Source organism: Chamaea fasciata, unplaced genomic scaffold (assembly GCF_029207755.1).
Source record: "Chamaea fasciata isolate MVZ Bird 193981 ecotype frontalis unplaced genomic scaffold, bChaFas1.0.hap1 SCAF_26, whole genome shotgun sequence".
NCBI lineage: Eukaryota > Metazoa > Chordata > Aves > Passeriformes > Sylviidae > Chamaea > Chamaea fasciata.
Genome location: NW_027094111.1, coordinates 2,669,183 through 2,696,736, shown reverse-complemented (window position 1 = coordinate 2,696,736; position 27,554 = coordinate 2,669,183). Strand labels below are relative to the sequence as shown.

At 44.2% G+C, this 27,554-nt stretch overlaps 1 protein-coding gene across 2 annotated transcripts; it reads left to right on the top strand.

The window, feature by feature from the left end:
• The first annotated feature begins 232 nt into the window (after positions 1 to 232).
• On the top strand, positions 233 to 26,318 carry LOC136301385 (protein argonaute-3). 2 transcript variants are annotated; one of them, XM_066204375.1, is made up of 19 exons: positions 233 to 447; positions 7,019 to 7,190; positions 8,211 to 8,331; positions 8,875 to 9,083; positions 10,245 to 10,381; positions 12,476 to 12,610; positions 14,766 to 14,853; positions 14,984 to 15,131; positions 15,436 to 15,555; positions 16,029 to 16,151; positions 16,327 to 16,460; positions 16,895 to 17,079; positions 17,352 to 17,511; positions 18,153 to 18,243; positions 19,035 to 19,229; positions 19,566 to 19,700; positions 20,274 to 20,375; positions 21,414 to 21,613; positions 22,610 to 26,318. In XM_066204375.1, the coding sequence occupies exons 1-19, from the start codon at positions 429 to 431 to the stop codon at positions 22,716 to 22,718; spliced, it is 2,583 nt and encodes an 860-aa protein (XP_066060472.1). In that variant the 5' UTR covers positions 233 to 428; the 3' UTR covers positions 22,719 to 26,318. The 2 variants fall into 2 exon arrangements, with proteins under 2 accessions (XP_066060472.1, XP_066060473.1); XM_066204376.1 differs by lacking the exon at positions 233 to 447 and adding an exon at positions 6,103 to 6,127.
• The last annotated feature ends 1,236 nt before the right edge of the window (positions 26,319 to 27,554 follow it).

Below are 27,554 nucleotides of genomic sequence, written 5' to 3'. Positions count from 1 at the left end.
GGCCCCGCCGGTTCCCGCCGCCTTTCCCGCCTCTCCCCCCTCCCGCTGTTGCCGAGGCAACCGCGCCGGCTCGCGCCCCGCCCGCTTCCGGCGGCGCTTCCCCGTTCCCCCGGAAAGGAAGGGGCGCGCGCGGGGGCAGGGGAAGCGCGGGCGGGATTTCCGGCGTGCGGGGCGCGCGCGCGGCGGGGCGGGAGCGGCCGCGCGAGCCGGGGCTGCGGGGCGGCCACGCCACTTCCGCCTCCGCCGCCGCCTGAGGGGCCGGGACCGCCGGGAGCGGCACCGGGAGCGCCGGGAATTCCGGGAGCGGCACCGGGAGCGGCGCCGGGTGCGGAGCGGCCCAGCCCGGGAGCGCGGCGGAGGAACCGCCGCCCAGCGCAGCTCCGCGCCGGCCGCCGCAGCCCCGAGCGGCTGCGCCCCAAGCTCCATGAATGGAAATCGGCAGCGCAGGTGAGCGCGGGCCCGGCGGGGACGGGGAACGGGCTCCCCGCGCCATCCCCCCCCCCCCAACTCCCGGTGCCCGCCCCGGTGCCGCGGGGCAGCGGCCGGGCCGAGCCCATCCCGTGGGGGATCGGGCGGGAGGGGCTGAGCCCCGCGGGCAGGGCCCCGGTACCGGGCAGAGCCGGGGCCGAGCCTCTCCGTGCCCTGCTTCCCGTGCCGGAGGTGGAGGAGGAATTGTCGGCATTTCATAACCGGGGTGCCCGGCTTGCGTAACCCGCGCCGTGCCGGTGCCCGAGGGACGGACCCGCAGAGCCCGGCGGGACCGGGCGGCGCTCCCTCGAGCAGCTCCTGCTGGGCACACACCGGGTGTTCGGCCCCTGTGTGTCAGCACGCGGAGTTTTCGGGCTGATTCCTGCGCCTTTGGGTGTGCTGCTTCACTAGAATCATTCTGAGGTGGTTACTGCCCAGGGAAGCTGCGGCTGCCCATCCCTGGGTAGTGTTCAAGGCCAGGTTGGACGGACCTTGGAGTAACCCGGGCTAGTGGAAGGTGTTCCTGCCCATGGCAGGGGGTGGAATGGGATGGGCTTTAAGGTATTTTCCAACTCAAATCGTTCTGTGATTCTATGAAAATCTTCACGTTTTGGCCGTTTGATCTTTTTGCCGGAAAGCACGTGCTCAGTATTTATCAGCTTTGCGGTTTAAATGGATTTTGAGGGTTGGAGAGAGAAGTTCAGTGTCAGTTTTTCAAGATAATTTATTCCAAGTCTGGAAGAACAGCGGAGGCGGGTTGGGCGGTGTTTAATCAGCAGTTCCTTGGTTGTACCTTGATGGCAAAGGGAATGTCCAAAGCCACCTGGAGTTCTGTGTCTGTCACTTGAATAGATACCACAGGTGGTGAAAATACAAGACTGAGACTGAAGGTGTCAACACAAAATGTGCCTTCCCATCTCCATATGGAGAGCCTTTTCTAACATACTTGGAGATTTAAGGACAGTGATGGATTTGGCTGGAAAAATTCCCTACCTTAGCTGTTGCCTTGCTTGGTTGTGATGGGTTGAGAATACTTTAAGATGCAGAATTTTAACAATCTGGTGGAATTCTTATGATGTTCTCTTACACGGCGTTAAATAAACTCTAATTATAACCTGGTGCAATTGTAGTTGTCTCCTGATAAAGAGATTTGCAAGAGGAACCCATAAATGGTTTTGTTTTCCTTTGGAGTGAATTTACCTGTTGTTAGGCTGCAATATGTTGGATTTTAGCAAAGCTGCTGCAGAGCGTTCTTTGTGGATTTGGGCAGTGTCCAGCACGATGGATGGTTCTTCCCCTGTCTGCACTGTGATGAGGGAAGTGTTAAGTGCAGCGTTCACATTCCAAGTCTTGGGGTGTTGAAACAGGAGGGCACAGACCATCCTTGGTGGAACAAATGAGGATTAAAGCTCTGTCACGAGAGAGAGAGAGACACTAGGGTTGTGCTTTGTTTTCTGTGCATGAAGGGAAAACGTGGGATAAAGTAAACAGAGAGGGGAATAAAGATTGGTGTGTGAGTATCCCTGGAGTAAAGTGTGGAAGCCAGTGTGCCAGGACATCTTGGGTGAAGCAGTGCTGCAGGTGATGTCCCGTTTGTGTGAGAGGCTTAGGCTAAGGAATCTAGAAGTATTGTGGCTCTCTTGGTCTGTGGAATTTGAACATCATTGAAAGCAGGAGCAGGATGTGCCGGTGGCTGCTCAGGGTGTGGGTTGTGGTGAAACAAAACTGAGGAGCAGCAGTAAAATGTTCAGTGGGGAAAGTGAAGGAAAAGCTGCTCTCAGCATAGGTCAGGCATTGTATTTCCACCGGGAGAATGTTCAGTAAATTTCCAAAAGGCTGGGAGACTCAACCAACAGGGGATGTTGCGTGGTGTAACCAAGTTGTATCGGTGCTCGCTGTCTTCATTTCCATGTCCTACATTGTTCTTTCAAAGCTCACAGCTTTTTGTGTTAAAAGTGTTAAATTGTGTTGGATTGTTTATTTTTAATTTCGGTTTTTAATGAAGCACTGCAGGCATCCCTAATGTTCTGTTTATTTTCCATACAAACTTTAGGCAGAGAAAATCTCTAGAAGAGGCTTTTCTCTCTTATTCAGAGTAGTGATTTGGGAGGCCCATTAAAAGTCCCATTTTTGTGGGTGTGGTGGAGCAGGGAAGGGGCTGATTCATAGTTGCCTTCAAAAGTTATTCTACTGTAGGATACAGTGGCAGATTTCCTCTGGAGTTGCTGTGGAAGTTGTTTGACTCACAGTATGAACTTTACAAATTGTTTCATCCTCGGAGCTTTACTTCCTCAGGGATGAAGGTGTCAGAATATTTCTTGAGCTAATTTTTACCTTCCTGATTTTGGTCTGTGGAGATACCTTCCAGGGAAAACTCTGCAGGGTTTGTGTGGGCTGGCACATTCTCTTCTCCCAGAGCAATTGGGTATTAAATTCACTATGTGCATATAAGCTGCTTTTTTTGGGCTTAAAGCTTTCTGTATTTAGATTTTTTTTTTCAATGGTTCAGAAGCATTGATTGTCTTTTAAATTCTCCCAAAACACTTAAGTGTGTTTTTTGTAAATCCATTAGGCCAGAATGAGTTACCACACCAGTTTTTCCTTGTACAGTTGGCAGTCGCAGAGCACGGCATCAAAATGAGTTTGAACATGACTTAGTATCTGAAACCTTGAAAAGAACCAAACCCTAAATTGCAAGGAGGAATGTTTAGAAAACATGGATTGCATTACTCATAAATAATGTAATGCCACCCAGCAAGGCCGAGTGACAGAAATGAGGCAATTCATGATTTCTGGCAGACGGAGCTCGATCATTGAAACCGACGTTTGAATCAAATCTTCTCTACATATTTTTTTAATCCAGAATTAGGTTATTTTTTGCTAGTGATAAGATTTTCTTAGAGCTCCACAGGCTGGGCCTCCGAGTAGAGGCCAGGGGCCCTGTAAAAGGGAATCTTTTATTTTTTTCCCCTCCATGGAGAGCTCTAGCTCTCCCCAGTGCAGCTCCAGCCTGAGGCTGGGATCGGTTCCACAAATCTGCCTCGTGTTCCTGAGCCAGAGTAAGTTGTATTTACCTGCTCAGGCCTTGATGATGTGTTTGGGCTGTTTCAGCCCCCATCCAGTTGGATTTAGAATTGCTGGATAAACAAAAATAAAACTACTAAGTTATCTCTGTTAATACAGTTTGGCTTTATAATGCTGAAGCCACAGTGGGAAAGAGGATAATTTTTTTTCTGGAAGCTTGGTGGCCACGGCCCTTTCTGTAAGGAAATCTGCATTTCCTATTAGCATCCTGCTGGAGATGAGGCTTTTTCTTCGTTCTGTAAAAACGTCGCGTGTGCCAGAAGCTGCAGTTTTTCTTACAATGGTCTGTTGGAAGCATTTGCAGGTTTCTGAGCTCCTGCTCGTTGTGTTCAGGCTTTATTCCGACAGGGCTTCTCTGGTTGCTAGGTAGGTGCAGCCAGTGTTTGGATGCAGGCCAGACATGTCCGTGTGCTGGCTGGGCTGCCGAGGAATCGCCGTCCCTTTCGGCTGTGCTTGAGCTTGATTGGAACATCGATACTTCCATGGAAGAAAAGATTCTCACTCAGAGCTCCTTGGAACCGTTAGAGGGGCTTCCACAGTGGAACTGGGGGAACTTTAAGGTCCCTTCCAAGTCAAATCATTCCATGATCTTAAGATGTGCTCCCAAGCCTTCCAAGAATCTGTCTGAGACACCAGTTTTAGTTCTTGTTTGTGTGTTCATTGTTTTCTGTCGTAAATCAGTTGAGTTTTAGTGCCAGGGACTTTGCTTAGCTGGTTTTATGAATTGAGCTCTGCTCCATCGCACTGAACAGACTTGGTTTGGGGATTTTCCTTGGATCTTTAAGAACATCCTAGGCATATATCTGAAGAGAGCCTACAAGAAAGATGGAGAGGGACTATTTACAAGGCCTGGAGTGGCAGAGGGAATGGCTTCCTACTGCCAGAGGGCAGGGATAGATGGGATATTGGGAAAAAATTCTTCCCTGTGAGGGTGGGGAGGCCCTGGCACAGGTTGCCCAGAGAAGCTGTGGCTGCCCCATCTCTGGAAGTGTCCAAGGCCAGTTTGGATGGGGCTTGGAGCAACCTGGGATAGTGGAAAGTGTCCCTGCCCTTGGCAGGGGGTGGGAATGAGATGATCTTTAAGGTCCCTTCCAACCCAAACCATTCCATGACTCTATGGTATTACATACCTGGTGCTGTGATGACAGAGTAAATTTGGGTTCTTTAACGCAAAGAAGTTTCTCCTCTCAAACCTGTGCGCAGCTGAGCAGTGCAGAGCTCTCTGGAAGCACCGGGGAGCTGCTCCATCCCGTGTGGAGGAGACCTCACAGTGCTGCTGCTTTGGGAAAGGTTTTTGAGCCTTGACCCATTTTGTTCTTGCAGTGGTTAAAAAGGACTTGAAGGAAAGGATCTGCCACTCGGGCATCCTGTACTCTGTAGAATAATAGTACTTTGAATATTTTTGGTTTGTGTGTTTATTTCCATGGGCTTGACACAGGACTTAGGCATGAGGTTGGGTGAGTCACCGATAGATCGGCGGCGGAACCATCCCCAGAGCGTCGCTGGTTATTTGTGTTTTATTGGGGTTTGAGTCACAGCTTTGAAGCCACTGGCACAAGACTTTCACAACAGAATCTGGCACGTCAGTGTCTCTTGAAAGCAAGGTCTTCTCAGTGGGTGCTCCTGTACTTGGGCAGTGCTGGCATACTCATGTTTTGAAGTTTAATTGTCCAAGGGAGCATATGATTCACACAATAATAGCAAAATAGCTGAATTTTTTAAAATTACACCTGAACGGTGTGTGGAGCTGCACTTTTGATTCATTTATTGGTCACTTAATTCCTGTTTGCCAAAATCTGGATTATAACTTCTTCCAGGGTGAGCATGCCACACAAGGCTGACCAGACTAAAAGAACCTTTTTAGTGTTTTCTTTATTTCAGCAGTTTTGTTAGCCTTTCCTACAGATAGGAACTAAATATAAACTGTGCTGTGTATGTCTTCAGAATATTAAAATGAACTGTTGACTTGTTTACGCCACTCAAATGTTTAGTAGTAACTTCTTTTTTTGCTTATGCTTATAATTCTGCAGATATAGCTGGAGTAAATGCTAGGGCTGCTTTTACTCATGTGAGAGTATTAAAATGAAGGAAAAGTTGAAGAGAGCAGATGCTTGGAACAAGTTTTGCATAAGCAGAGTCTGTGAGCGGGTTTTAAATGATGCTTCTTGGTTTCTGTTTTGTTTTATCTTGTGGCTGCAAGCCAGCCCCACTCAGAATTTTTCTGTAGTTTTCTGGGTAGAGCCAGACAAATGTTACAGAGGAACTTGGCATTGATGTTCACCTGTTCTCAGGACGTGATTTCCTTCAAGATAATACAGGGTTTTTTACAGAAATTATGGAGATTAATCAAAAGGGAAATAAAAAACATTTTACCCAGCACTTGACATTTTAACTCTGCTATGAAAACGAGTGGGCTGGAACCGCTGCCTGCGTCACCGAGTAGGAGGAGAGGGGAGAACTTTGCACTACCTCTCTTGAATGCTCTGTAAATCCGGACATTTGTACCACGAGTAACTTCTTAGAACTCAGGCTACCGAGCATTTTGGGATTGTTGTTGTTTCTTAACTGGAAAGAGGTATTTTTAAGTGGAAATACCAGTAGAAATTCTGGGAAATGGGCTATGTTTACTACTGTGTTTGGTTTGTAAGGCATGAGTAATGCAAATCTTGACTGGAGGATTCTCACCTAAATGATGCAAAGCAAATTAAATAGATGAGAATGGAACAAATCTGGGCAGGTATTTAAGCTAGTTTTCTAAATACCCATCTCAGTGCAGATTTGGATGTTTCTCTGAGCAGTTCTGGGTATTCTTCTCTAGCCTACAAGGAATCAAGAGTTTTACAATCCTGTCTTAATCTGAGTCTTTACTCCTCTGGCAAATTGGCTTTATGGGGGCAGTTAGATGGGAGGTAATGGTCTTACTCTTCATCCATTTTCAGCCAGCAAAGTTCAAGAATAATCTGTCTTCCAAGACTAAGCTGATACTGGCACTGAAATGAAGAGTTTATCTCAAATCCTGTGCATCAGTCCAGAGCTACTTCTGTATTTTTGTACTCTGCAGCCCACTTGGTTATTACCAGGCTGTTCAGAAAAGACTTGTAAAACTTTCTGTGTTATTTTTGGGGTAATTTTTGTTTAAGGGTTTGGGGTTTTTTTGCTTTCTGTTTATGTTTTGGGTTTTTGGTTTGGTTTTTTTAGGAAATCTCCTAAACAAAACCTCCTGATTTTATTCATGCTGATCGCTGAAGCTCATGAGTGAGAGAACAGTCTAGATGTAGGTGGAGGCTTCAGGATTAATAATGAACAAGCATTTGTTTGGAAATTCATGGGCAGCATGCTGTTGGAGACAGCTGATTTCCTTTCCTCGAGTGTGCTGGCCCTGGTGCCCACCTGGTTGTCCTGGGAGTTGGTTCAGGGGATTGTCTGTTGTGCTTTTCTCCTAATCTGTGGGATTTTTCCCTTGCAGGACCCGTGGGGGCACAGCCCCTGCTCATGGTGCCCAGACGTCCCGGCTATGGCACCATGGGCAAACCCATTAAACTGCTGGCCAACTGCTTCCAAGTTGAAATCCCAAAGATTGATGTCTACCTCTATGAGGTGGATATCAAACCAGATAAGTGTCCTCGGAGGGTGAACAGGTGAGAAGATACTTTTGTCTGGTAAATTAGACCGATGGGAATGTTGAGTAACATCAGGAGCTGTGAAAGGGAGAATTTCTTTCCTTTTCCCCATGTCCCAGCTGAGAGGTGAAAGTGCTGCTTTCAGAGGAAGTCAGCTTGAAGAGGAAGTCAATATTTATCGTCTTCCTGAAGTGCTTTGGCTTTATATTGCCTGGCCAGGGCATGGTACCTGCTGCTGTACAGCCTGGCTGGTTTGCACTTGCTGAAGGAAAGCGTTTCCATTCTGTGCCACTGAAACACCAAGACCTCCCAAAGAATTCAGATCCCAAAAGCCTGTTACAGCTGGGGGTCTTCCAAAAGTCTCTTTTTATCTACTACTTGCATTGAGAAGCATTTTTGCATAAGCTGAAAATTTCATGATGGTTTTTCAAATGTAGTTTCAGTGCTTGTGTCAGGTTAATCTTTATTGCCATCAATTTATAATAAAGCAAGGAAGGCAAATATAATTGTGTGCAAATTGGATCAGGCTTTTACATGATTTTATAGAAACTCAGATTATTAAGGACTTAAAGCCAAGCCTTTTTTGTTAGGGCATCTCATATTTATAACCAGTATAGGCAGAATTCAAAACTATCATCAGCTGAGGAGCAGATAAACATTGCTGCAGACAGTAAAATAAACTAGCAGAGCTTCCAGCTGGGCGTTTGTGCTGTTTTTTCACATTTCCACTTGGTTTTTTCCAAGGTAACAGTGTCCTTGTTATCCATAATAAAGATGATGCAAAGGCCTTGGTCATTTCTAGGAATTTCTGAAATTACTTCAGTACCGATATTCCCCAGTATTTGAGCGTTTGCATTTATTCTACAGTGTTTATTTAGTTAAAGTACGTGAAGCACCTTTTGAAATATAAGTGGGTGTTTATAATTCACTCAAGTATTGTTTATTGCAACTACTTCAGCAAAACACCGGGGAGTGGGAGCCAACTCAGGTCTGATCCTTCTTCAGAAACATTTTCAATGTAAATATCCCCTTTTCCAGGGACGTGGTGGACTCTATGGTGCAGCATTTTAAAGTGACAATATTTGGGGACCGTAGACCAGTTTATGATGGGAAAAGAAGCCTCTATACAGCCAATCCACTTCCTGTGGCCACTACTGGGGTAAGATAACTGGGAGGACATTTTATTGATAGCAGCTTCATAGGAAAGGAAAAAACCCAACTTTAAATATTGCTGATTTCAGAAAAGCTGGAAGCATCTTACGGTATCTGTACTGAAACCGAGTCCTTCTGATATATTCCCTGCAAATTCCAGTGTGTGTAAATGTTCATGTAACAGTTGCATTCAGAACTTCCTGCAAAATTTAGTAGCTCCTTTCTACAGCAAAATCTATTAAAACATTTCATTTTACAGACTGTAACACCTGATCTTGTGAAGAATTGAAAAAACAAGCCAGAGTTATTCTAGAATGTATTGCTTTATGATTTCAGATGACAGAAAGTTACATTATCCTCTTCTGCTTGATCAGGGCCCAGCTCTCTTCACTTTGTGCATTTGATAATGTACTTTCATCAAATGTGCTGTGTCTTCAGTACAGGAGTTTTTGAGTCTCTGGCCCAGTTATGGGAAGGAGTGGAATCTCAAGGCTACCAGACTCCAGATGAAAAAACTGCTTTTTGTTTCTTTCTTTTCTCCCCTTCCCAGGTGGATTTGGATGTGACACTACCCGGAGAAGGTGGAAAAGATCGTCCCTTCAAAGTGTCAATAAAGTTTGTTTCTCGGGTGAGCTGGCACTTGCTGCATGAAGTTTTGACAGGAAGAACCTTGCCTGAGCCTCTGGAACTAGACAAACCTATCAGCACTAACCCTGTTCATGCTGTCGATGTGGTGCTACGACACCTCCCCTCCATGAAGTAGGTTCACTGTCTTCCTGCAGTCTGTCTTTACCTGAAGTATCCCCACTGGGAGACCTTCATCCCCATTTCTTCACAGGTGAAAAGTAGAAACTGTTCATTCCCCTTTGCAGCACAGCCGGTGAGCTGAACGGGGAGCTTGTAGCCAGTCCTGTACAAGTGTTTCTGTAGGCAGAGCAGGTGATGTGTATGTTGGAAAAGATCAAGAAACAGCAGGCATTGGTAATAGGCCTTCATTGTAATGCTGAGAGGTTCCAGTGAGCTGTAGCACTGCTGTCCTGGTTCTGCTCAGCTTGAGCCAAGTGATGCAGTGCCCGTGAAAAGCATGAGTCTCTTTAATCCATTGATAGACTGTCATCAGTGCACACTTCTCATGTCTGAAATACATGGCTGGGACCAGGTACCTGTCCTAATAAAGTCTCATATTTCTTATTTTATCTCAGAACCCTGGAATTAGAGAAGGCTAATTTTGCTTGATTTGGTCAATGAAAGTTACTTTTGAAGTTTGTTGGCTTTAGGCAGCACGATGGCTTTGCTCTGATAGGTTTCACTGCGTGTAACTGTCTCCTGAAATGTGCCCTGTGGTTTGGTGGAATCCAGTGTTCCTCAGCTTCCCCAGATCTGAAGATGTTAACCTCTGTACTAATGCTTGTGCATTACAAAACAGGAGGTGTGGAGGCTCAGGAGCAGCTGTTTTCTACCCGTGAGAGAAACATCATTTCCTCTAGTTCTTTGTTTCCCCCATAGTTTTTGCTTCTCTCAATGTATCTTGTGTTCAGAAGTTCCCTATGAAATAGGAAAAATGGTATTTAAGAGTCAGGCCAGTGTAGACAAGGCTGTTGAACAGACTCTACTGTGGTGGAGGGTCCACTTTCTTGAAGCAGAAGATCAGGAAGGGTAAGTTAACTTAGTTCTTGATTTCTTGTAAAAACTGAAAATGGTTTGTGCATTGCTAAAAATAGTAAATGTTTTTGTCTAAATTTAAAAGCACTGCAATAGAAATAGATGCATTCAGGGTATTTTGTTTATACTTGCTTCTTGGCACAGATTGCTGGTGCACAAAATGCCAAAAAATAATAATGCTGTGTGTTATAATGTTTGTTGCATAAATTTTATGTTTGGAAAGCAAGAGCATAAATGTGTGGCCACCTGTTTCACCAGGTACACCCCTGTGGGCCGCTCCTTCTTCTCAGCTCCAGAAGGCTATGACCACCCCCTGGGAGGGGGCAGGGAGGTCTGGTTTGGGTTCCATCAGTCGGTCCGACCTGCCATGTGGAAAATGATGCTCAATATTGATGGTAAGTGGAGATTGAGGGCAGAGATTCAGACCAGACATGTATGGCAAAGACTACCGAGAAATTCTGGTCTTTTTTTTTCCTTGCATTTGTCGCCATGTCAATGTTTGGGCAGAAATTTAGCTGCCCTATAAAAACCAGTATCCCTACATAAGAAGGAATTGCACAGGGCTTGTTTTCCTGCTTAATTTCAGTGCTGGTGCATCCCCAGTGACAGAGGCAGGTTGCCTGCGCTGCGTCTCTGTGCAGCTGTACACAGTGAGTGGTGCTCAGAACTTCCAAGAAAACTCTGTAAAACATACTCCAGACACTTCTCTGAATAGGGCTGATTGGGATGGGCTTTCTTATGCAAAAGCATAAGCTCTGCAGCACAGTATTGAGTCCCAGATGAATGGATCTGAGATCGACTAGTGCCTGTGTCAGACGCCCGCATCCTGTGAGCACTCGACTCCACTTAGTTGTAAAACCCTCGCTGAAAAGTGTCAGTGGTGCAAGTGCAGGTGCTGCCTGAGGTTTTCTCTGATTCACATTCAGTTCTCAGTGTCTTTGAAATGCTTTTTAAACCCAAGGTAAATTGTCTTGCTCTACACTGAGCGCTCCAAGTCAGGTTGTGTTTAGCATCTGTCTTGGAGCATAATAAAATATTGCAGATGTTGAGCCGTCTCGCTGAAAATTTGCAAGTCCATGTGTTGTGGTTTACGTAAATTGTGGGTGATTCTCGTGTGACTGAAGTCACACAGTTTGTTCTTGTAAAATTGCCTTTCTAACAGCAGCTGTGGTTTAAAAAATTCATATAAAAATCTCAACCTGTCCCAGAAAGAACCAGTGCTGGTATCTATATGCAAGATACTGAGAGAGCGGCAGTTCAGGTAGGAGAAGAGGATGAATTTACACCAATTGATGATGTACTGTGCTGTTACTTTGTGAGGCAAGTTTTTCTTACCAGCATTAGCAAATGTAGTAGTAACTCTTGGAGTAGAAGTTTTTCAGTCCGTCCTGTGAATGAGAAATTTTAAGCCCTTTGTAAGTGCTGATTCACAGAGCTGTTGTTCTGTTTCCTGATTTGAGGCTGTGAAATTGTCTTCAAATCCCATCAGCGGAGGTTTTTCAGTTGTTTATTTGGATGAGGTTCTCCATGTTGCTGTGGGAGACAACCCACAAACTGCCAGGGTGGAGAGAGTGAGGATTTGGGGTCACTCAGAAATCTGGAGTAATCTCAGGCATCCAGAGGTGTTGGCTGATGCATCGTGTGAGGTTGGTAGGCTGCTCAAGTGACACATGTCTGAAGAATGTTGGGCTGTATGAGCACAGATGTGGGGCAGGTTCGGTACATGAGATCTGGAAAACTGATAAGTGCTCGTTGAATGTTTCTTTTCTGTCGTTGCCATTTAAAGTTTTAAACGTGCGGAACAGTTTGTGTCCGAGCTCTGTCTCGTCCCACTTCACCTTTCCTGCCAAAGGTGTTGTTTCAGTTGCTTAATAACCTTGTCAAGAAGGTAATTAATGATCTTCCTTGCATGGAATAAGTCAGCTGTCCTGCTTAAAACCAGTATATTGTCCCTTAGAGTGATTGTGTCATTAGCACGTGGGGAGGGAAAGAGATTTGAATAGATCAAGGGTTGCACTCCCTACTACACCAATACAATGTGTGCGTAGTCAAAATAGTGCTCGTGTCTACACCAGATATTATTTCAGTGATTGAGCCGATTGTGTAATTGACAAAATTATATTGCATGTTGAATTATGTCAGCTTTTAATATTCAAAAGTCTGTAGTAGAGAGGTATTAGTCCTGTCTCTGCAGCTTCATACAGAGGTGAAAGAGAATATCTCTCTGGGGCATTGCAGCTCTCTAGAAATAAATGTTCTCTGGGGGAAAAACCCTTTCAAATCCCTGAAGTTCCAGGTAGTAGCAGGATGACTGTACTGGGGGCAGATGTGTCACTGCTGGCTTTTTGATATTTTACTCTTGCAGAACTTGCTGTTCATTTTCTAAATGTACCTGAGGTTTATGTGGAATTCTAAGAAATATTGATGTATGAACTGCTTCACAATACTTTGATTGGGTTTTTTTACACTTAATATTTTGCACCTTGTAGTTTCTGCCACTGCCTTCTACAAAGCACAACCCGTAATTCAGTTCATGTGTGAAGTCCTTGACATTCATAATATTGATGAACAACCAAGACCTCTGACTGATTCTCATCGAGTAAAATTCACCAAAGAGATAAAGGGTGAGTAGAAAGGGGTCGGTTTTGTCCCAGGTAACACAGTAAAGGTAATTCTAAGGGAATTGTTTGAACTGGAAGCCTGGTTAACATGCATCAGAAGGGCCTGGAACTGCCAAGAGAATTGTGGTTTCCATGTGTGTAGCTCTAATCCTGAGAGAAACAATGCGGCTCTGCGGAAATGGGAGCTGAAAAACATTCCCAGTGGCTTAGAGGGAAAGAGGGAGCACGTTGTTCATTGCCTGGGCAGAGGTGAATGGCTGATGCCAACCTCTCCTAACCCAGGGTCCCTGAGGCCACCTGGAATTGCGTGTGGGCTCCTGCTGTTCCAGTGCTGTGGCAAAGTGAACATTGATTTCAAGGCTAACATTGATTCTTTGAAAGAGTGTTGTTTCAGTGAATTCTAATAACTGATTGCCTTGTGGAAAAACAAGTACCACTTGCAGCTGAAGGCCAAATTCCATTCCAAAGGAATTGCATAAGCTGCTGGTTTGAGTGGTTTCACTCCATATATGCTGCTTGGGTTTGTATTTTCCCACATCCTTCGTTCCAGTGTAATTTGCAGAGAGAAAAGTCATGAAGGAGCTCAGCTCTTAAACACTTGATGCAAGATTAGACTCTACTGAAATACTGGGCAGCTAAAAAGTAAATTTGAACTGTAGTCATAAAGGGATGTGCTCACAGAAGAGTCATGACTGAAAAAAAGACTTACAGGAATTTTGTGCTAGTCCTAACATGCCCCCTTTTACATCTGCCTGTCTTCATTCTGTCGGGCAGGACACTGAAGATTAAAAAACTGCCTCTGCTTGATCTCGGGTGCCTCAGAGGCTCCGTTGCCACAGTCAGAAAATATTGAAAGTTATCCCTTTGCTCTCTGACTTGTCTTTGCTGCTGTAGGGTCTGAGAGCTCGAGCCAGGACGTGACCATGTACAGCAAAACAAGCCCTGCATTAGAGCTGGCTGTGTGTGAGCAGCTCTGGGGGAGGGCACTACCTTGATAGTGTCACAGCAGAGTAATGACAGAGCAGGGAATGGGTTCCAGATCTCTCTGTTCATCAGCCCTTGTCTGTGGTCACCGTGCCCCATGGTCTCATTTCCCTATTTTCTCTTAATGCCTTGTCAGGGCAGTGGTGGTTTATTTTTGACTTTGCCATCCTCTGAGTAATACTGATGTTCTTGATGCAATTAGTGTTGTCAGGGAGCAAGGAGGTACAGTCAGTGCTTCTTTGTGATGTCTGTGTCCCCAGTAAACTAAACACTGTCTAGTTCTGGGACCTGGGGACCTGATTTTGGGTGGGTGTTCAGTCAGTTGTCCACAACCCACACGAACCTCAACAGGATGAGCCATCCAATTGCTCTCTCAAAGGCCTTTACTACTAGACTTCAGTAGTATTAGACTTTACTACTGGAGGTGAATCCTTTGAGTACCAAGACTCTGTTTTTAGCTGCTTTCTGTCCTGTGGGGCTGGGGAAAGACAGCAGCGTGTGAATTATGTGCAGCCCTCGTGTGATAAGCTCAGTGCTCCCAGCAGATGTTGAGGCTGCTCTGTGTGAACAGCACAGTGTGTGCACAGTCACAGCAACAGCCCCCAGAGCCTCTTGGAGCTGCCACTGTCAGGATTATCGTGGGCAGAGATAAGTCTGGAGGCTCTGGTGTGTAGGCTGCGTGCTTCGAGACGGGAGGCTCAAAATGCAAAGTTAAACTTGGTCAGTGAAAATAAAGAAAATTGCAGGCTGAATGTGGACACAGAGCTGGGGGGAAAGATGATAAAGTAGAAACCTGGGTTTGTCTTTTTAATTTCAATGACATTGGAACTGATATTGGAGAGATTTACAAGATTGAGAATGAGAACATGAGGATATGGTGAAAACTGCTGTCCGAGTTCAGTCAATGCTTTTTAAATGAAACTGCTAAATGAAATTCAGAAGACGCTGAACATGAAATATTCTACATCATGATTACTTTCTGAGGATATTAATCAGGATTAGTCAGAACTCAAATTATAATGAAAATAAAAATGTTCAGAGGAAAATAATTTCTTATATTTGTGCTATTTGATGCTGACCCCAAAGCTGTTATGTTCTATCATTTGAAACCTTGTGTCTCCTGTACACATGTTTGTGTAGTTATGGCATCAATTTTTTTGATGTTTTTATGCAGGTCTGAAGGTAGAAGTGACTCACTGTGGGACAATGAGAAGGAAGTACCGTGTCTGTAACGTGACGAGACGGCCTGCAAGTCATCAAACGTAAGAGGCTTTTTGTCAGAGCATCAAATGTGTGATAGTTTCACACTGAGAAACAGGACCTGATATTTCATTAATTTTGGGGTGATGTTATTTGACAACTAATATTTTACTAAAATGTCTGTCTTCTCAGCTTTCCTTTACAGCTAGAAAATGGCCAGACTGTGGAGAGGACAGTAGCACAGTATTTCAGAGAGAAATACAACCTCCAGCTGAAATACCCTCACCTTCCTTGTCTGCAAGTGGGACAGGAACAAAAACACACCTACCTGCCTTTAGAAGTAAGAGCCTTACTCTGATAGATCAGCTGGGTTTGGGTGGGTTCTGTCAGTTTGTAAAGCATTAGGATTCTATGCTCTTTGCAATACAAGTGTATTTTCAGATTTACGTGTTCATCACTCTTTAACTTCACTAAAGACTGTCTGCATCCCAAAGTGCTTTAAAGTGTAGAAGTACAAGAAAGAACAGGCAGTTGCTCAGACATGTTGGGATTGTGGTTTATAGTGACAGCATAGTGTCATGTATGTAGTGTGGTGTGATCTGAGTGCTTCTGGTGTGAATTAATGCTTCTGATTTCTCCTGCAGGTGTGTAACATCGTGGCTGGCCAGAGGTGCATCAAGAAGCTGACAGACAATCAGACCTCGACCATGATAAAAGCGACAGCCAGGTCTGCCCCAGACAGGCAAGAGGAGATCAGCAGACTGGTGAGTGCCCCAATTCCAGCTCTGTGGGACTCTGCTCAGGGTGACACTGGGCTGGATTACATCCATGCAAAACTTCCTAGTCTTTTATTTCTCCTTTAAAAGATTTTAACTACTTTTTTTAATAGGATTTATTCAAAATGGCCTGCAGCTATAGCATGAGTCCATAATATAGACTCTTGCATTATCACCTCTTCACTTAATTTACTATTAGGAAATGCTCAAAAAAATGCTTTTGAATGAACAAACTGCAAATGAGCACTTGAGTAATGAAGGAAACAGAAACCATCTCATCCAATATATCTTGTGGTAGTAATTGTTTTCATTGGGGATGGGTTGATAGTGTTGAGCAGTCAAGTGTGAGCCTTTTTCAATGAAATTGTTAAACGAACACTTCTGCAATGTTCCTGTTAGCCTATGGTTTGTTATAGGGATTATAACCAGATACTTCTGTAACGTGGAAAAATCTCTCCTAGGTGAGAAGTGCAAATTATGATGCAGATCCATTTGTGCAAGAGTTCCAGTTCAAAGTGAGGGATGAGATGGCCCATGTGACAGGACGTGTGCTCCCAGCCCCGATGCTGCAGTACGGAGGACGGGTGAGGCTTCGGCTTTTCCTCTGGTTTCCATTTTGATGAGTGATTTCCTGTACCCTTTGACTTTGTAGGGATCAGATTTTGACTAATAAACTGTTCTTTGTTATCCTGAAACTGCAAATAGCACCGGCTGCTTCTTTTTCAGTCACTTCAGTGTTTGTTGCTTTTGTTTTCCCAGAATCGAACCGTGGCAACACCAAGCCACGGTGTGTGGGACATGCGAGGGAAACAGTTCCACACTGGGGTGGAGATCAAGATGTGGGCCATAGCTTGCTTTGCAACACAGAGACAGTGCAGAGAAGAAATTCTGAAGTAAGGCATGTCGTGGTTCAGGCTTTGGACTGTTCTCTTTATGGAGTGAAACATGAATGTAGGATTACAATGAGCGTTTTACCTGGGTTTAATGTGAGATGTTAGGGGGAGAATCCAGGCTGGTTTGCTTCCATGCTGGAAGCTACAGTCAAAACACCGTGCTGGGTACACTGTGGGGTGTTTGTCCTGTAACATCACTGTATATAGTTCCTTCTGACATCTTGAACAAACTACTGAAGGTGTCTAGACTATATTTTAGCCCTTTCTGGCCTGTGGTGTTTCACAGCTGTACAGCCTTCCCATAACAAACGTTTTGAAAATGCTGTTTTAAAAGCTGTTTGGAATCATCCTCCTTTGATGGTTCTGTCCCTTTGTGCTTTGGTTATTGTGTACTTTTGCTACTGCAAAAATCCAAAAATCTCCTCATCTTGCAGGGGTTTCACAGACCAGCTGCGCAAGATCTCCAAGGACGCCGGGATGCCGATCCAGGGCCAGCCCTGCTTCTGCAAGTATGCCCAGGGTGCAGACAGCGTGGAGCCCATGTTCCGACACCTCAAGAACACCTATTCAGGGCTTCAGCTCATCATTGTCATCCTGCCAGGGAAGACGCCGGTGTATGGTAAGGGCACACCTCTGTCTTCACCTGTTCGGTCAGGTATCATTTGGAGAAATCCGCAGCCAGCATATGTTAAAAATTACTCAGAACAATCCTTTAGGCATTAGAAACCACTCTTTTGTGTCTGAAGATAAATTGGAAGCATACCTGAGTATGCAGATAGGTTAGAAATTACTGCAGAGTATGTACACTGAAATTGTTGTGACTTATCTAATACCAAAATGTAGCTATAACCTCAGATGGACTCAGGTTGTCTCCTTGTATTTGCTTCCCAGCGGAGGTGAAGCGTGTGGGAGATACACTGTTGGGAATGGCCACACAGTGTGTTCAGGTCAAGAACGTCATTAAAACATCTCCACAGACCCTCTCAAATCTGTGCCTGAAGATTAACGTTAAACTAGGAGGAATCAACAACATCCTTGTACCTCATCAACGGTAAGACTCTGGAGACTGTGTTGGGTTTTCTTTTAACAGATGTGGTTACTTAGCACCCAAAATTTAAATGTGGCCAAGTTTTAAGTTAAAATATTCTTCTGATAATATTTTAACGTGGTGTTTGAAGTAGAATTAAATTCCTTCCAGCACAGGCTCAGAGTGGTGGTTGGCCTGTGCATTAGGTCTTCAGCCAAGGTTCTTGTCAAATGTCTGATCAGTATCAAAGTTGAAATGAGGAACAGTTGTGTGAGGAAGAATATTTTAAAGGCAGTGTAAAACCATCCTGCTGCTCAGGTCCTGGAGAACAGTATAATGTGTATGCTGGTGCTATAGCTCAGTGGTGCCCAGGGGGCCCCCAGGCTCACATGGGGCTTCTGAAGCCCCCGGCTGTGCCGCCCTGCTGAAGCCCTGGGGCTGCTCCCCACCAGAATCCTGCCCCAGTTCTGGCAGTGTGTTTGCAGCGTGTTTTGGGCTCTGCTGGAGAGGGTTCCAAGTTCACCTCTTGTGCACAAAGATGCCATTGTTGAGCCTTGGCCCGGGTACCTGATAAGGCTGAGACAGAAACAACCCCCATGGTGAGCAATGACCTTGTGGCAGCTCTTCAGCTATGAGTGTGACTTAGCACTTTTTTCTTTTTGAAGACCTTCTGTGTTCCAGCAGCCAGTGATCTTTTTGGGAGCTGATGTCACTCACCCTCCAGCTGGAGATGGAAAGAAGCCTTCCATTGCTGCTGTAAGTTTTATTACATTTACATGGTGGGGTTTTTTTATCTTGTGTAAATGTTAGAATAGTAAATGTGACTCCTGGACTATGTCTGTATCAAATATCTTTCAGGGCTTATACCGGTTCTTTGTTCACATTCCCAATGATATTTAAAATCATGTATTTAAAAGAAAAAAACTGCTTGATACTTCAGAGTGGTTCCTTAGCTCTTTAATTTTTAAATCAAGGTAAAATGGCATTGTTAAATAATATATTTCTGCAGAAATAGTCTCAAGGAAATAACACAGCTTGGTGATGTTAGCTAGTAACATTTTTTGCCTTTTTAAAGGAGAAACGGCCTGGTTTGGCAGAAATGTTTTTGATATTTCTTATCTTCTGTGTTGGTACAGTCCAGGAACTCAAGGTGGTGATTGGAGGCTTGGTCAGTCCTCCCCTGTTTGGTCCCCTTGTTATTTTAGTTGTCATTGATCGCAGTTATGGAAACTGCATCTGTGTTTAAAGTAGCTGAGGGAAGCTGAGGTTTTTCTCAGTGTAAAAGATGAGAAAACGTCACAGAAAAATGTCTGTCTGGATTATAAAAATGTGCCTTAGTGAGAAGCCAAATTCTGCTGGTGCATTTCATGATGCTTGAGGGCAAAAGGTGTTAAACCTGTACCAAGTACAAGTTCCTGCTGAAAGTGTTACTCTGATTGTTGTTTACCACAAACATCTTGTACTTGCCGCGCTAGGCTATTTTGTTTTTAATTGTTTTGGTATAGATTTGAACTTTGAATCCTTCCCTGCTGCACTCTCTCCCACAGGTTGTAGGCAGCATGGATGCTCATCCCAGCCGGTACTGTGCCACGGTGAGGGTCCAGCGGCCCCGGCAGGAGATCATCCAGGACCTGGCCTCCATGGTCAGGGAGCTGCTCATCCAGTTCTACAAATCAACACGGTTCAAGCCCACCCGTATCATCTTCTACAGGGACGGGGTCTCTGAGGGACAGTTCCGACAGGTTTGTTCAGTTGTGGGTTGCTTGAAAGATTCTGTTACTCCGTAGTAGCTGCAGGTCTTGTTTTGTATTGCCTGAGTTACTTACATTTACACAAAATAATTGAGGCTTTTAAGAAGAGAATTTCTTAATCTTGTTGGGCAAGAAGAGCTGCAGCTGTTTTCCTGTCTGGGAAGGAGAAGTCTTCAAATTTGGGAAATCACACACCTCTAAGTATTTTCCAAGATTACCAGTTCTGTGCCAAAGTTGTACCTACTGTTAACTACACGGAGTTAGTAGGTGTTGTGTGTAGAATACAGTGGAAGGGAAACCTAAATTCCTCTGTTCTTGTGCTTGTAGGTTTTGTATTATGAACTGCTGGCCATTAGAGAAGCCTGCATCAGTTTGGAGAAGGATTACCAGCCTGGAATAACCTACATTGTGGTGCAGAAGCGACATCATACACGGCTGTTCTGTGCTGACAGAACAGAAAGGGTAATCACTGCCCTCTGAGGAGCCTTTTGGGAAAGCTTCATGTTGAGCTTTCAGGCTGCTGGAGAAAATATTAGCGTGGGCTTCTGTCCATCTGGTTGAATGTGCAGGCAGGGAAGTGTTGATTTGATGAAATGGGGCCTCAAATTGAAAAATCATTGACCTTAAGTATGTTCAAAACCCCCACGACATCACATTGGAGCTGAAGTCCGTGTGACTACTCAGGACCAATCTCCAGCAGTTGTTAATAGAAGAAACTACAAAATGGTGGAACCTTTTTTTTCTGAGTTAGTCAATCCAAACTGAAGCTGACAATTCTAAATACAAATGTCTGTGTAGCTCTTCAGCCTGAGCTGGAAAGTTCTGATGTGCTGGAGGTGCAGTGTTGTGTAAGGTGCTGGAGAGCCATCCAGTGTCCTTGTCAAACCTCCAAGGCTGATGTAGTGGCACATTCCATACAGTTCTGTGGCACTTCATGTGCCGGAACCTCGCCAGTGGTGAATAGAAACTTGTATTTTTCATTACAGTTGAGCTGTATAAACAGCTGAGGCCGCACTTACCAAACCTCTTTTCTAGGTTGGACGAAGTGGAAATATTCCAGCTGGGACAACTGTAGATACAGACATTACACACCCCTACGAGTTTGATTTTTACCTCTGTAGCCATGCTGGAATACAGGTATGGTTGCTTTGTGTAAGTAAATGTGAATTTAGAACACATTGTTTTTCTCCCTTTTGTGACACCTGTTTACAAACAGTTATTTAGCAGGGAAATGTTCTTTTAGCTCTGTTTTTTCTGAGATAAAACATTATTGTGGGACTTAGAGAATGATTTGCTTTAGAGGTGGTCTCTGCTGCACATTTAAATTTGCACTGATGGTAAGTCGTGCTTTTTAAAGTTTGATTTCTAAAGAGGTCACTTTGTTTTGTAGCATTCTGAAAAAAAAAATTCAACTTCTATCAGCCTACTACTTAAAATGTAAAAAAAAAATCTGCTCTTTAAATTTTCATCATGTGAGTCTGACCACAATGTCATCAGTTTTGTTTAGGTTGGCTCGGCATGACTTCTTTTCCAGTTTTGAATAATTTCAATGGGTTTTTTGTCAACCTTTACACTGTGTCTGAGCAATCTGGTTTTTGGCCCCTTGGAAAAACAATTGTATCAAAGATGAAGTGCTGGGTGTAGTTGCAGCTCATTGTGCTTAATATAGCAAGACATAAAGAACCTCAACTAAATTGATCCTTCAGATATATTTGTTTTAGAAAAAGAGAGACTTGGAGCTTGGCTAAAGCACAACTATTTACCCAGTTCAGGTGCACTGTAAGATTTGAGTTTCAAGTGTTTATTCTTGCAGTTAGGGTGCTCAGGAACTGGAAGGATGTAAAAGCACTGGTTATTTCTCTGCAACGTTTCTCTGTGAGAAAGAGTTTAATTGAAGGTAGGTAAAAGGTGTCGTAATTGTGATTTAGTCATGTTGGGAGCAGATGTTGATCACTGAGGCTTATGTAGAAGGGGTTTTATCCAAGCAAGAACATTTAGAATAGTATAATCATGTGTACGTTAGACTTATTCATCCTTAAATACATTTAGGCCTGACATAAAACTGGCTGCTGTTACGTAGGAGTTCACACTAGATAGCCTGGCCCTTTCTGAACATCAAAACTTGCCATGTTTATGGGAACCCAGAGAAGTGACCCTCCATGCCCATCTCTGCAGGGAACCAGCCGTCCCTCCCACTACCACGTCCTGTGGGATGACAACTGCTTCACAGCAGACGAGCTGCAGCTGCTGACGTACCAGCTGTGCCACACGTACGTGCGCTGCACCCGCTCCGTCTCCATCCCCGCGCCCGCCTACTACGCTCACCTGGTGGCATTCAGAGCACGCTACCACCTCGTGGACAAGGAACACGACAGGTAAATCACAGCCTGTGCTCAGGGTTTAGTCCCCCCTCTGCTGTCAGGCCTAAAGCCACCTGACCGTGGGTGATTTCCTGCTGGTGTGGCGCTTAGTTTTTGTTGCCTCTAGGACTGATGTTAAGATCATCACTCCTGGCAGCTGCTGCTCTACATCAGACCAGAGTGGGTTGGAGGATTCTGCTGAATAACACTCAGATAAAAAGAATTCAGTTACTGAAGTATTTTGTTATGACTTTGACATGGTCTGAGGGAATCAAGCCACGGATTTAATTTTTTTGCTTCAGGATCAGAGTAGTTCATGAATGAACCAAATGTTAAGCGCTTCCACTTATCTAGCTCTGTACGTCAGAAATATTTTCTAACCTTCAAGCCATCAATGTATTTATAAAAGGCTTATTTTTAGATGAGCAAGCTGAGCAGCCATGGTGAAGACATTTGTCAAAAGCTTCAAGGTTGCTGGATGAATACGAGAGTTGATATTTCTCAGTGTCCAGTTCTGTCACTGGTGCTGTGTTGGTGAAGGGTCTGGAGAGTCAGTCCTATGGGTAGCAGCTGGGGGGCTCAGCCTGGAGAAAAGGAGGCTCAGGTGGGACCTTCTCAGTCTCTACAACTCCCTGACAAGAGGGTGCAGCCAGGGCTGGTTGGGCTTCCAGGGAACAAGGAACAAGTCAAGGGGAAACAGCCTCATTCTGTGCCAGGGGAGGGTCAGGTTGGACGTCAGGAGGAATTTCTCCATGGAAAGGGTGGTCAGGCATTGGAAAGGGCTGCCCAGGGAGGTGGTGGACTCCCCATCCTTGCAGGTGTTCAAGAACAACTGGACATGGCACTCTGTGCTCTGGGCTGGGTGATGAGGTTGGGATCAGTCACAGGTTGGACTCGATCTTAGAGGTCATTTCCAACCTCAGCGATTCTGTCAAAGAGATGCGAAAGCAGCTTTTTGATCCGAATTAATACAATTTACAGCCCTGCCTGTCTCTCCCTCGTTCCCTGCAGTGCTGAAGGGAGCCACGTGTCAGGACAGAGCAACGGGCGAGACCCGCAGGCCCTGGCGAAGGCTGTACAGATTCACCAAGACACCTTACGCACGATGTACTTCGCTTAAGTCAATGACCCGGGAGACACTCACGGAGAGGAGAACTGAGAACTTAAGCCACATACAATGTATGTTTCCAGGGGGTTGGTTTAGGGGCTGTGCCTCCCATCGTGCTGGAGCTGACGCTGTGCAGGGGCGAGAGGCTCACCCTTAAATTGACACGAGGAAGATTGTTTACTTCATCCAGGAACACAGCACTATTATGCAATATGAAACCAGCCAACTGCTTTTTTGGGGCGGGCTCCCGTGGGAAGCACCGCCATCGTTTTTTTTTTTTAATTATTATTTCTCGTAGTTTAACCCTCTTCTGCCTTTACCTCAAGTTGCTCGGCAGCACAACTATTGTCGCAAAAAAAAAAAAAAATAGTAATAATAAACTAAAATCTATCGTGTAATTTAAAACAAAAAGCAAACCACCTTTTAGGAACAATCACAGTGATTGTTTGGAGAAGGGAAGTGTGCAAAAAAGAAAATAAGTTTTTTAACCCCCGTGCATTGAGGAATCTTTCTCAGTATTGCCATCGAGCATTCGAATGTGAACATATCCAAGTGCATTGGAATGTACAGCACTAGCTAGGAAACAGTGAGGGGGGGAAGATGTTTTGCACACTAATCCAATAATTTGAACCTAATTTAGCCAACGGCTGCCTTTGTGTCTTTTCTCACAGCTTTGGAGTTCTCAGCTCCAAGAGTTCCCTTTCAAAAGCAATCCAAGAAGCTCGTGGTTCATGTGCAGGCAGTAGTGACCCAACTCTTCTTGCTCCCTGGGGGAATTTACTAAAGCTGCTGTTTTACCTAGTCCAAAAGTTTCAATTTTTTCCTATCTGGCAAGTCAAATCTGTTGAAGCTTCACGTGAGATCTGATGTCCCAGGTTTTCTGGGATGACATACAGTAACCACCAGAACTGAAACTTTAGAGCTAAGGTCTTTTTGGAAAAAAAAGAAACCTGCTACTTTACTTGCTGCCTCTCACACCTTAATGTGATTCATATGTATGTGTGTTTGAAGTTTAGCTTCCTTTTGTTTCTTTTATATTTATTAGAGTAATAATAATGCTTTAATTTAATTATTACAGAACATATGGTCAACATCAACTTTTATTTTTTAGAAATGTAATCATGTTTATTTTTAAAAAAAGAAACTGACAACTTGTTTTGCTATCTTTTAGTGCAATAAGCATTCTAAAGAAAAACTGTGTCCATTGAGCTGTACTGAAGCAGTGTCTGTACCACGGACTGTGGGAGAATGGACACCTCCAGGATTTTAAAAGGACAAAGTAAAAGCCTTAATTTTGAAAGGAAAGTTTTATAGTCAGAAGGAATCTTGAATTTTCCTTTTTTAAATCAAAAAAAAAATACAAAAAATGCTTCTAGACTTCTGCAAGCTTTACTTGTCGCTGCAGTCTTTTGATTTAACAAAGGAATTGGCCTTATTTTTGGCTTTGAAATGTGGAGCATATTTGAATTAAATGGACAGGGTTTTGTATTAAGATCTCAGTTTTTACATGCTTAGTTAAACCTATTTGACATCAGTAAAATGTCTGGAATTAATAAAAGTTTTTAGGCTTTTTTCCTCTTTGATAGTGACTTTCCTTTTAAAATTAAGTTACTGGTAACTTCATTTCACTTTGCAAATAAAAGAGGGCTGGGATAGTTCTAACATGTTAAATCACCGAAATGTGAAACAAACCAATGGGACTCTTTCATTCCACTTTAAAACCAATGTTTAAGATGTCAGAGACGAGCGTTTATTCAACGAGGGGACTGGGGAGTTTTGCACTTTGTAAACTCGTGAACTGCATTTTTGACTGTTTTTATTTGCACTGGTTCATAGTATATTTACTGCAGCTGTTTGTATGGGCATTGCTGTGATCCCAGCCCTCCCGACCTCCACCTGCTCTCACATGAAAACCTGGTTGGTCTGAGTAGCTTCTTTCCTCGTTCTCACCAAATCCGCTGTTTGCCAATATACTGTATTTTGAGCCTAAAATCTGAGCCCATTTTGCTTCACCAGGCATGACCCCCCTTTTTTCTGCCAGAAAAACCAAGTACTGTATTTTGTGCGTTTTGTATATTGTATGGAAATGTCCGTAGTGCTGTTCACAACACTGTCTGCAAGAGCTTTACTAACAGCTGGTGTCGATACCTATTTTATCTCTCAAAATCAAGGAAAATAGTGTAAAAGACTAACTTGGCAAAGCTAAAATTGCACTGGAAACAGTGACGGGGGTGGTGGGCATTGCTGGGGGTGCTCGGAGGGGAGCTGGGGGGCTCAGCAGGCCCCGAGGGGTTGGGGACCCTCAGAGCCAGGGGGTCCCATCTCGGAGTGCCCTGTCCCTGTGAGTGCCTTTGGACACACCTGGTGCAGGGAGGGGAGTGCGACCGAGTCCTTTGAGTGAGGTGATTTCTCAGTGAGTCTCTCAGATGTTTTTTCCCAGTCTGTGACCTGACACTTTCCTCCTAAAGCTCTCTAAGTAGCAGTGCCGTTTGTAAAAGGTTCAGCTTAAGCTTTATACAGAAATTTCTTTTGAAACAGAGAACTTTCTTTTTTTTTTTTTTTTTTTAACTATTTTACAAAGAGTTCTTGTGGACTTCTGGCATTTAGCTGAAAATTCCTTTTTACAAAGCCTTCTAACTCTCCTTTCAAAGCCGCTTCTCATCCTGCCCACGCTCAGTGACTCGGATCTGAGAAGCTTTTTTGCTCAATACTTTCACCAAAAACTAAAGAAACTTCATTGGCAAAGTGACTTCCGTTGTCAAGGTAACATTGTACCTGGTTTTCATGTGAAGAGTATTTGGAAGTTTTAATCTCTCTTCTTGGTTTTGCAAATATCTACGTCAAGTGCCGATACTTCTTTGTATTACGATATCAAGTTACTGACGTTGTGAGGGCCACACATTTATGATGCTGTAGCTGCTATATTTATTTAAATGGAGATGGACAATTACTGCACTAAGGAATGAGGAGAAAAGCAAGGAATCAAGGTTAGTTAGATATCTTGGGTTTTTTTTTTTCAAAAGAGAATTAATGGTGTGAAATATCAAGTGTAACAAAGGGTGCTGTCATTTTAACTGAGATTAAATAGCCAGATATTCTTCTTTTGTTTAAAAACATATATATTTTGATGTTTGCAGTTTGGGGGTGGGGGGTCGGGATAAATGGTACCTCATCTGTGGTGGCAGTTTCCAGTATATTTTCAGAGTATATGGATTTCTTTTATTTTTGTACCTGCTCTCCTTGAAAAAGAAAAAAAAAAAAAATCTCAAATTTTATGTGCTGTTTGAGGAAATCTTGAGTGGCACAGCAGATCCCCCCCCCTTTCCGGCTGGGAGCTGGCTGTGGATAGTCCAAAGAGGGACATGGGCACAGGCTGATGGCTCTTCTTGCTTTGCAGACACCGGCCTCGGGTTTCTGCCTGTGGAGAAAAGCAGTTCCCGTCTCCTCAGACACTGCACCGAGACCTCACTTGTGCTGAACAAGTGCCACTAAGTGCTCCCGTGGTGGGGGCAGCCCCAGGGTATTGCCGAGCCCCTCCTCACCCAGCCAGCCCTGCCCAAACCTCCCACCTGGCCACTGCTAGATCCAGAGCTGGAGAGAATCATAGAATGTTTGTGGTTGAGGCGTTAAACTCGCGACATTTGCCAACAGGAGGAGTGACTCCGCTGTAAGTCGCCTTTTTTCCCTTTCTAGGGACTTGAGCCGTGGCCATTTGACTCAGGATCGCTGTGTCACTGTTCCATGTGTCATCTGGTTACACGTGTCCAAAAGTTATTTTTATAGGATTCATTCCGGTGTTCTTTTGGGAGTTTGGCCACAGAAATGGTTTTCAAGAGTAAAATGGGTTTCTGGAAGTTGTCAGTCAAATTATTTCAAGATGCTCTTGGTCCTAAATGATTTTCACTTCTTCATGTAGAAATACTTGTCCTATAAAATGCTCAACATGAGATACCATGTAGTCTGCTGTAAAAATTCCAGCTACAAGTACTGGTTTTCTACTAGTCTTAAAGTTCACTCTGGTGAAATTCCAAGCTCAAGCTTGAGGCCTTTTTTTTTTTTTTTTTTCCCCTTTTCTTATACCTTCTTCATATCTTGTCCACTTTTGGTATTTTCTCTGTTTTGTGAACTGAGTGTTTAGAACCTTACTCAAAGCACTTTTATAACGAAGGAATCAAAAGCTCAGATTATGGATGTTGGACCTGTAAATTCAGTTTTCAAAGGTGGTTGTTTCTAAATGGCCATCGTGGTCTCTGGTCAGGCTGGGCAGATGCTCTGTCCCTTTCAGTGCTGTGGAGTTTCATGGCTGCTACTAGCAGGTTGATTGGATCTAGTGAAAAATTCCATAGGGGTGTCAAAGGGAAAGATTTCTGTCTGTCTTTTCTACCCAAAGATGGGACTTTAGGTTGATGCTATATGTTTGGAATATCATTTTTGGTTTGGCACATGTTGAAATCAAACTTCAGTTAGCCAATTCGCTCCTTGTTTTTGTAAAATATCGTGGTTAGAGCTTGAGCTTGTTGACGCTTTCTGCTGGTAGAAGATTTTGTACTTTCAGTAGTTGAGGTATGAGCAAGATGGATACAGGATCCTACATCTTTACCTCTCGAGCAGAATCTTAAAAATCCTGATCTCTGTTACACTAAACCCCAAATTGTTGTCCCCTGAGTAGACAAAGGTGCATATGGAGGGGAAGGAGTTGTAAGGGAGAGGCGTGCGAGGGAAAATATCAAAGCATTGGTTTGGCAGGAATGAGGGTGTTGGGGAGACTCCATCCACTTTCCATCCCACATGCCCTGGCCTTTCATGTCCTGTCTGAGGTACCCCCTCACCTGACACGGGTTGTTACCG